General features: G+C 39.5%; 1 protein-coding gene across 1 annotated transcript; it reads left to right on the forward strand.

Annotated features, from left to right (window-relative positions):
- The first annotated feature begins 579 nt into the window (after positions 1 to 579).
- On the forward strand, positions 580 to 7630 carry LOC115623711. Its single transcript, XM_030518191.1, has 10 exons — positions 580 to 916; positions 1316 to 2296; positions 2360 to 3322; positions 3720 to 4693; positions 4756 to 4908; positions 5144 to 5553; positions 5619 to 5832; positions 5893 to 6102; positions 6525 to 6911; positions 7147 to 7630. Exons 1-10 carry the CDS (start codon positions 892 to 894, stop codon positions 7273 to 7275), a joined length of 4446 nt encoding a protein of 1481 aa, XP_030374051.1. The 5' UTR covers positions 580 to 891; the 3' UTR covers positions 7276 to 7630.
- The last annotated feature ends 2996 nt before the right edge of the window (positions 7631 to 10626 follow it).

Here is a 10626-nt window from a genome sequence, read left to right on the forward strand (position 1 = left end):
TCACATTTATGCGAACAAAACCAAAAATAAAAGAGTTATATCGTCTGATTGCTGTGCGCTGTTCAAGGTGTGATAAATTAACTTTTATGGTTTCATTCGTTTTCATTGGCATTCGTTTCTTTTTCTGCCCTTTCCTATTGTACTTTTCAAATTGACAAGTCTCGATGGTATGCGGAATGTGTAGATGACGTGGATTGTCCGAATGTATCTAAACATATATCTACATCCAATTATTTCTAATAGAAATATATAAGAAAAATTTGGTGCCGTTTTATTCTTAGGATTACAAATTTTTATGCAATTTTTCATATCAGACTGCAATATTGCTTTGAATTTGCCCGCCAAACCAACAGAAGCAATGTTTGGCGCTGCCACCCATCTTCAATTAAAAAATTATCCTGTGCAGTGGATCCTAAATTTCCCCTCAGTTCAATTTATTGCAAAAGCCTATCTTTTTAAAAAAAAATAAAGAATACTTCATTCAGTTTTGTGTTATAAATTATATTTTATAAATGATTTTATTTTTCTATTTTAGCTGTAATAGCCTGTTGAAAGTGAGCGCCCAAGTTTGTGGCCCTGCACAGACTCAAAAATTGTCCTGTGCATTGCATGAATTTGAATGTCCAATGCTGCCACATCACCCACAGTCAAACAGCTGAGCTGTGGTCATGCCAACTTATTATTTGAAACACCTATTGCTGTGGCTATGAATGCAACCACCACAATGCCCATCTCTAGGCCAGTAATATTGATTGCTGCTCGTTGTTGTTGTGGTACGGTACGGTACGAATGTGAAATAATTTGAAAATGTAAAATAGCGTAGAAAAATATATACGAAAGGTAACTAATTAGCTAACGACGATAATTTAAAGTACGCAGCTCACAAACGTCATGGAATTTCCTCAACAAATCGAAGGTATGTGGGTGAAAATTGCTGTAAAAAGTGCAAGCTTTTTATTTGCGTTTTTGCACTTGTGTGGTAGATAGTTGAGATTGGGGTGGAAGTTGGAAGGGTCGTGGGCCTTGCGGTACTCCTTTGTTGTGTTTGTGTAGCGAGCGACCGCCCCCCTACGCAGTGACGTGATGCGGCGCAGCATGCAACGGTATTGATATTGATTTATTGCAAGAAAAAGAAGATACACAAACACGGCGGAAAATGCACACCCACTGACCTTATAAAATTGTTCTTTTACTTTCAAAGCAGAACTACTCCAATTGGCACAAAGTTCACGTACCTTTCAAAAATAAACGAGCTAGACCCAATCTATCATCTGCTTAAGTTAAATTACTAAGCGTTAACATTTTACCGAAATAGAAATCTTGGTGTTGGAACGTCAAGCAAGTTATGCATACGATGGCGTAATGGAACCGGTTTTGCAAGCCAAGTCCAACAACAATTTGAATAGTAAAGTATCGCCAGGGTCGGACAAGATGAGTTCCAGCATTAACAGCACGCTGGAGGATACAACGCCCAGCGATTCTGGAGTCCAATTGTTGGACTCAGAGAACAGCGATGTGATGATTGAATCGATCACCTCACAGGTGGGACTGGAATACGAGGAACTTTTGAAGCCGGCAGCAGGCATTCCAGCTCAACTACCCATGGATCCCAATTCGAATGTGGCGCCAGAGGAGACAATGACGACAAGCGCCTGTTCGACATTCGACACAACCGAGAACATTGTTTACAGACGCAAAGCTCGTAAGGCATCCTCCACACCGAAAGCGCCTAAGAAACGTGTCTCCTTCCACGAGGATATACTAAAAAATACACGTACAGACAACATACACATAGAGCATGGCTTTGTAACATATAAAAATGGACGCAAATTGGCGCAGCAAGTGGGGAACTCGGCAGGAGTCGCAGGCGCTGCCGGTCGATATTCGTGGTGTGCAGAGCGCGAGCGTGTTTCGGGACCCACAGAGCTAAGCGCTGCAGGTAAGGACGATGACGACGATGGCGAGGACGCAGCAGGCGGTGCTCTGGGCCGAAATCGACGCTTGGTCTATCGGAATGCCTGCTCGGATGTGCTCGACTATGGCAATGCAGATATCTATGACACCAATGAGCCCAATGGCCTGCAATACGATAATTCAGGTGTTTTCGAATACGGACCGGCTGGCAATAAACAGTCGGATGAGCAGCTGCTCTATCGCTGCGCCTGCTCGAGCTCCAATTCTAGTCTAGATTCCGATGAGCAGCAGGACAAGAACTCAAATCGCAAACAGTACGAGCAGGCTAAAAGCAGCTCCTGCGACTGCATAGGCATGAGCAATGCCAACAATAATCTGATTGGTAAGTGTCATCAAAAGAATCTTTTGTACATGAAATAATCGAAATAATCTATATTATTGTCAGGCGAAAATTGCTATTACTCGGAACCCAATATTGGCAATGCAGGCAGTCCCAAGCAAAAGTCCGTTTGGAACAAAGAGAAGAAACCAAAATCCAGCTGCTTAAAGAAAACCAAACGCCAGACAAACATCATACACGAGCAGGATCTCAATGGTCGCGTTAAGAAGTTCAATGTACATGACATTAAACATCAATTGCTGGACAACAGCAGCAAAATGATCTTCGGCTCCTTAAAGAGCATTTTTACCATGCCGCTGCCGGAACGTGGCGTACCCGAGGGCTCAGAAGATCTCCAAGCGGTAGTGGAGTGCGTGCCGGAATTGGAACAAACGCCAGAGCACAAACCAAACAAAGCGCTACCAGAATGTACGTCAGAGTCGCCTCCGCTCAAAGCAAAACCATTTCTCAGCAAAAGTCTGGATGGCAATAAGCAGGCGCAGGGCGTCAAAAAGTTTGTGCACAATGTTGACGAGCAATTGCGACGCAAAAACGATGAGTCAAGCACAAGCAACACCCCAAACTCACCCATGGAACCAAAACAACCCAGTATGCTTCGACGTCAAGATGAGTTCGATAAAGAAACAGCAATGCCAGCCATCCCGTCGCAGACTCTAAACAGCACACAACCCGAATTTCGTAGCAAATTCATTATCAACTGCGAGAGCACAGTATTCGAGCACACAGGCGTCTCCTACGAGACCAGCGAGCCGGTAGCCACATCGCCCGCGGCTCAGCACTCCAGCGTTGCGAGTCTTTTGGAACGCGACACGCCTGTCGCACAGCCGGCAGCCAGTCAGTTGCGTAGCACCTTCATTGGAGCGCCTATCGCCAAGACCTTTAGCAACTTCTTTCGCAGTCTCACGGAGAACGCCAACTCGCCAGCAGCAGCGGAACGCAAAGCCTTGGAAAAGGAGCAGCAGCAGCAACAAAAACAACACCAAAAGGAAGCCACTGAAAGCTATTTCGGTGAGTTATAACTAATAACCAAACATTTTCGAAAACTTACGGTGCTTAAACTGTTTTGTTTAGTTTTATAACCAGGATAATTCATTTAAATATAAAAAAACGAAAAATAACACGAAATAATGGTAATAAATAAATAATCAAATATTCATAAAAAAATATTAATAAATAAAAATAAAAACTGTTACACCAGATCCAACATTTTAAGGCGTATGTTGGGAAAACTTACGGATTAATTAAATAAGAAATATATAAAATTTGTATAAATAATGGTTCGCTTAGAAACGTATAATTATTTCTTATACGTGTAGAAACTAATAAAGCGCTATCGCTATGGAACATTTCAGGCTATCCACTGGTTTTCAACACCGATACTAAATGCTCTCTCTTTGCTTCACAGCGCTAAAAATGTCGAAGCCAGCAGCTGGCACACCGGATCAGCCACAGCCCACAGTCACGCCTCATTGTAAGCTGCCCACGACCCACTCCTCATCAACCATATCAGAGCTAAGCTCCATCAGCAATACGAACACAAATTCCAATTCTTGCTCCTTGCCCAAGCCACAAATTAACGTTAATGGCCTGGCCTTGGGGAATGTGGAGCGGCAATCGCGACATTTGCCATCACCGTTGAAGAAACGCGGTAGCGTTGGCAATGTTCAACAGCCCCAGCGCTATGGTTTGGCCCACAATAGTGGTGGCAGTCACAACAACAGCGAACAGCAACATAGTCGCAGTCTGCATAGTCCCGATTTGTTTCACGGTTCTGTCGGTTATTTAGGCGCACGAGAGGGCAGCGGACGGGACTCTAAGAGCACTATATTAAGCGAAGAATTCGATGATATCTTAACTATAACTACCACCACAGATACGGGCATAGATAAGCAGACAATAAACACAACAGATGGCAGTGATTTGGTCATTCTAGACTATCCGGATATGTGTGACTCGCGCCAGTCGCTGGACTATGCTCAATTGCTGAAACCGCCAGCTGCGCCCGCAGCCAAAACCTCGCTCATAAATCGCTTTCTGCGGAATGTCACACAGAAGAAAATACTCGAGTCTTCAATACGTAAAAATAATTTCTTCGCGGATAAATTGCGCAGCGAACAGAAATTGTTGGCTTCGCATCTCTATGTGCGCGGTGCGCGACCCAAGAACTATGAACTGATTGACGATTTGAATGCGGAAATTGCAATGGAAATTGAAATGTCAGGCGCTAATTCGCCGCGTCGTGAGTTAGCTGTTGGCATGGACACAGACCTACCCGGCGATATATCCCGCTTTGAACTGGGCATCGGTGAGATCTCAATTGATATATTTAATGGCAAAAGTTTGCCAATTTTACGTGAACCCAACGAGCATCTGCTGAAGGTGAGTCGGTGTTGCATCTAAAATGCATTCCCGTTAACATTAATTTCCTCTCTGCTTGGCAGGTCTTCAAATTGTACACTGGGTATAGCTGTGAGGGTTTCATGACGCCGGTGCTGGTGCTTTTAACCGATAAGACGCTCTATGTGGCGGATTTGGTGCGCAATTGCTTGTGTGCCAAATTTGTGCTAGCCTACAAGGATTTGGATGTCATTTTGGTAAGATTTTTTAAATTTATATAGCCTGTTCACGTAGGCTGAAAGGGTTATACGCGAAATGCATCTAACAGCTAGAAGAAAACGTTGCAGATCTCTTGTTATTTCACCTTTCTGTCTTGTTATATGAAAAGGTTTTGAACTTCAAACTAGAGAATTGTACGATCCAAAACTAGTTTATCACAAACTATATATGACTTTTTTGTTTACTACGTTTCCTCTTCTTTTTTTTTTGCAGATGGGTCCGTTTGGCAATACGGTTTTGTTGAGCAACAGCATGCGGGATATGCAGCAAGTGCTATTGGCCGGTGGACCGTATCCTGCCGACGCTTTGGTAGCCAACCTGGAGTTGTGTGCGCGACGCAGCGGCTCGACCTTGCCCGCGGTGGGGCAACTCACATTGGAGCATCTGAGTCCATTGCAAGCATTCGTGCGGGCCAACAGCTGTGTGGGTAAGGACGAACGCTGGATGTTCTATGCCGTGGTTAATATGCCCGCTGGTGGTGCCTTGGGCATGGGACTGGCTGGGGAACAGGAGCCGCTCGGTCCGCACGTCAAAGGCTTTCTCATGCACCGACGTATCAAGGAGACGGCCTCAGCTGCCGCTATCGGAAAATTGCAGTGGCAGCCGGGCTACTTTTTGTTAAAGTTAGTTAAAATAGTTGTAGTTTGTATTCCAACTTTATTCACTCTATTGCTGCTATTATTTCTAGAGCTGGCGTGCTATATATGTTCAACGACTCCACTCAAAAGCTGCCTAGCTGGGCCATGGCTTTGGCGGAATGTCAGGGTGCAAGGCGTGCTGTGAAGTCGGCGCGTCCGCATTGTTTTGAAATAATGCTGAAGGGCGAATTTCTACAAATGGCCGCACCAGATGAGTATGTGGCATCGGAATGGCTACAAGCCTTGCTGCAATCGGCCAGCGGTGTAAGTTGTTGAATGAATTCTCTAATCCTTTGTTGTAATTAATTGTTCTCATATGCGCAGCTCTTTGAATTGCAAGAGAAGCACAAAACTCTAGGCTGTACTTTGATAGTGACACAAAACCATTTAATCACACTACGCGAGGACTTCGCTGCGCCATTGCGTCAGCTCAATAAACATGTGGCTTCCCCGTCCACTGCTCCAACAGTGGAACTGTCCAAGCCTTTGTTGCGCGATGAGGATATGCTTTCAGTCTTTGAAACGGCCAGCCTGGTAAGTCAATTATATTAAAATGTACCCAAAATGTATTAAGCTATATAGAGTTTAATAGTATAGTATATATTCAAATATAAATAAATAGCATATACAATATAAATAAAATACATTTTTATTTTTGCTCAGTATAAAATTTTTTGTCTATTAAGTATTTGATTTGAATTTTAAAAACACTTTAACATCATTAGTTTAAAACCTAATTAAAGTTTAGAAATTTTGGAAAACATTCAGTGGAAATATGAACTCGTATGTGGAAGAGGAATATGATTTACAAAATTCCAGAACAATTATACATTCCTTTGCTACATAATCCTTAGCTTAAAATCTAGTTTAAATTTACATAGAATAATCATCGCATACATTTTTAAAATATATTTTCTATTCAATATTTCTGGTTCTAATTATCTTAAATTTTTCAGCTGAGCTCCACTATGAGTACACCTACACGGGGAACCCAACGCTCCTGCTCTTCGTTGAACTCCACGCCCACTAAAACATCACAAATATCACGCACCTCGACCGAAAACATAAAGCCCGGTGTGCCACAATCCAAAGCTGTGTCCACAAATAATATGAGTAGCGTTTATGGAAAAAACTCTGGCCTGGAAATTCTTACTTGTGCGGATATAAAGGCGATGACTGGCATTAAAATCCCCTCGCATAGCGAGACTTGGTGGTGCATATTGGAGTTCTCGTGTCAGGAGGCGCCTTTAGAGTGTGTCGATGATTTGGTAATCTTCTTTGCGAGCAGCATGGAAATGCAACGATTTCTGCGCCTTTTGGAACAGCTCTGGCAATCGAAGAATGTACGAAAATAAAATAATATAGAATAGTGTGGGATCGAAATTGACAAATGACTAAAAAACGATTAAGTTATTGTTTCTATTTATATATGGCATAGCGGACTTATTTATTTGCTCGGAATTAAACACATTTAAAGATTTCGATTCCACATAATTTAAACGAATTCGGAAATGCGAATTTGTCTAGCATCCTGATAGAGTGGAATTATTAATTATGGCTTTATTTCTAATGTTTCAGAACGACCTCTTTCCCATTACCATACTGGACGATGATGAGGCGCTTGCTGAGCAATGCACCACATTATATTTTGATATAAATCGGGCTTGGGAACCACTGCTTTCGGCCGCCCTAGGCTATCCACTCTAAGGCCCTATATACTCTGATATTCTTCCAAATATGCAATGCTAAAATCAATATTTCAATGCAAAATACTCTACCATGTGGTATCTATATCATATATCTCGCTTAACTATATACATGCTCTCATATATAGTGTATTATGGATCTTGATTTTTGAAATTCTACATTCGCTTCATTAACTCATTTGTGCTGTTATATGTATTTGTTTGTGATATTAACTTTTAAGTTATAAAACGTATTTTTTTCGTTAATACATTTTTAAGAATGTTTCTTTGCGTTACGAAAATCACAAATTCAGTAATTTTTTGTGTCGATTTATTATGTGAGCACTGTGTAGAAATTTGCACAAAAAAAAAAGAAGAAAATGGCTTTATTAAGTGAAAATATTTCTTTTCTGATATATATTATATTCAAAGTATAATTATATACAAATATTTTGTAAGAATTCGTTAGCCAAGCCAAATAAATATTACAAAGGATTAGTAAAAATTGTTAATTTAATCAGTCAAGATATTACGTAAATGTAAAACAATCCACTTATATAACTATATATATTATATTATACACAAACGGCAACGGTAGTTTTTGGAGTGCTCTTTTTTGTGGTACATGGAAAGATATAAAAGTATTTCTCTATATACTATACATACGTATGTATATTTCTAAAATGTAACCCAACATAATTAACTTACATATATGGCTATCTCTATATACTATATATGCAATATTATTATTATTTTGATGATGTTTTCATACAAAAAATCCCTCCTTGGGCAGCCAGGTAGTTGCGTAACCCACACAAATGCCTTAACTTTAAGCTTCAGATAGAACTTATAACTAAAATAATATATACAGAACTTGTTTAATTTGCCAAATAGCTATGACAATATATTACTTAAGCGAGTTACACCCGAAAACGCTGAAGTTTGAGGCTGTGGTTTGAGGAGATGTTTATTTTATGCAATTTCAATTAGCAAAGCTTCACATCTACACCTCTCGTGTTATCCGATATATAATTTTCTCCATACATAAGTGGTATGAAAACATCAACAAAAAGGTCATAATAATTAATAAAAATAATAAACATAAAGATGAACAATTTTTTATTTGGGACTAAGCCTGGTTGAGCTGGGTTTGAAGGACCCCAGTCCTCAACAAAACGTCGCAGGTATGGGCTATATACATATGTATGTATATACTTATGTATATACAGTTCTGCTAATCGATTCGTATACATATGTACACACATATCTATGTGCGTATGTTAATTGTGTTAATGAACAACTGAAGAGGAAAGAAGGAAGGAAGTATGGGTTAAGGCTATGGGTAATTTCCAAGCTACAATACATAAATATTGTATATATGGGAAATCATATCACGAAAGAAAGCTTCTAGGCCTGGGACAATCGCTATTATATGAGTAACACGATCAAATTGGCATATATGATCGGAACTTGGAAGAAATGGCTTGTCCCTCAAATCGAAACACATTGACAAACTGAGCAGACAACAACGGCCATAATTCGAAATTATGCATACAAATTAAAAATAAACGTATGGAACAATAAGAATACGGAAATCAAGTTAAACAAAGCGTCGCAGAGGGAGCGGTACATGGTATGAGAGGCAATATAGATAGGTGGAGAGAGAAAGAGAGAGAGCAAGAGTGTCGAAGGAAAAATAAAACACATGGAAAGTCGAGACCGAGACTCCAACCCTCATAAAAGTCAACGAATGGAAGACAAAAAAAAAATTGAAAAACAGGAAAATCCATCAACAACATTGGGCCATAACGACAGTTACATACACTGCCTAAGCTTAACATATTAAATAAAATTGTTTACATATATATGGTTGTATATATATATTACATTTTAATGTACTTAAGTGCTTTTTTGAAGAATATAATTTCAAAACTACAAGTAGTTCTTTTTATTATTTGAAATAAAACTTTAACTTAACAATATTATTCAAATATTGACGAAAAGTTAATAAAAACGAATAAACGGCTTTTTGTCAGATACCAGGTCTAATATCCTACTAATTACAAAAGAACAAGAACTATTGTTTAATTTTTCAATTTTTAATTTCAAAATTTCATGTATACATATATCAGAGAAGGACTTCAGTAAGAATATTTTTCCAGATTTATGAGTATTTTTATTTTATAAAAAAATAAGATTTAACATATTGTCATATGTTTCAGTTTGTTTACAGATAGCCTACGCTGCCCGAGTACTCCCTTGTAGCGCATCAGGCAAAACAATAAAACACTTGCAGCACAGAAACAAATGTGCGAGAGTGTTGTTGTTGCTTTTGTCTGCTGCTGCCGTTGAGGCTGTGCTGCTGCTGCTGCACTCGCGGCTGCTCTTGCTCTCTTATTAGAGCGTTTTGGCGTCGCGGTGGCTTCCTCATGCACACACCCACACACGCGAATATCTAAATGTGCTAACCCAGTAGGATTAGGTAGCACGGTATTTTGTAATATTAATTTAATTGTGAAACATAAGTATAATTTTACATTACTATTTATCATTTTCCGAAAAGCCAGCATTTTATCGTATTCTAGTATGTAATAGCATAGGTTTTAAAAAATTTGTTTATAAACAAGTTATTATATGTAAACTGAGGAAATGAAGTTCTACAAAGTCCTACTGAGTTACTGCTGCACTCACTTTCATTAACACAAACATAAAGGCAGCAGCATTGTATGCAAGACTCGCCCGATTGTCGAACAGAGCATTCAACATATAAACATACATATGCACAAACATACACGACTATGTGTGTATATTCTGTATGTATGTATGTAAGCATATGAATGCACTGCTCGTCGTACGCTGCGACTGCCAGGCGTCGAACAGGCATGCCACACACAACCCCAAAAGTTGGAAAACCAAATAAAAACGCGAGGCTATTTGTGTATGTGTTTACATCGCCGAGTGTGGTCGACTGGGCATTGAGCTAACATTCTGCTGATCATAGCTTTTCAGTTAGTTGGAAAAAAACCAACAGATATTTATAATTAAAAATTAAAATGTTGAAGAAAATAACTTTAAAGAATAAATGCTTTATTCTTCTTTTTTTTATTTTGTATTTAGACATTTTACAAATATTTATTGCCTTTTTTATAAGTTTGGGAAAAATTCAAGAATGTCAGTTATGTATGTACATATGTTTGTTTTAATAATTAATTTCCATGCATATAGCGTAATTCATTAGCACTCTTCAGCTAATCTTGTGTAGCGTCTAGATAGTGTCATATGGCTGATTCAACAAAGGCAGTGTAATAAGGAGCGTTCAAATGAACGCATTTTCCAGAGAAGTAGAAAAACTTCCACCCTCAAAACAGCGCGC

Source organism: Scaptodrosophila lebanonensis, unplaced genomic scaffold (genome assembly GCF_003285725.1).
Source record: "Scaptodrosophila lebanonensis strain 11010-0011.00,11010-0021.00 unplaced genomic scaffold, SlebRS2 tig00000053-arrow-pilon, whole genome shotgun sequence".
In the NCBI taxonomy this organism is placed as follows: domain Eukaryota; kingdom Metazoa; phylum Arthropoda; class Insecta; order Diptera; family Drosophilidae; genus Scaptodrosophila; species Scaptodrosophila lebanonensis.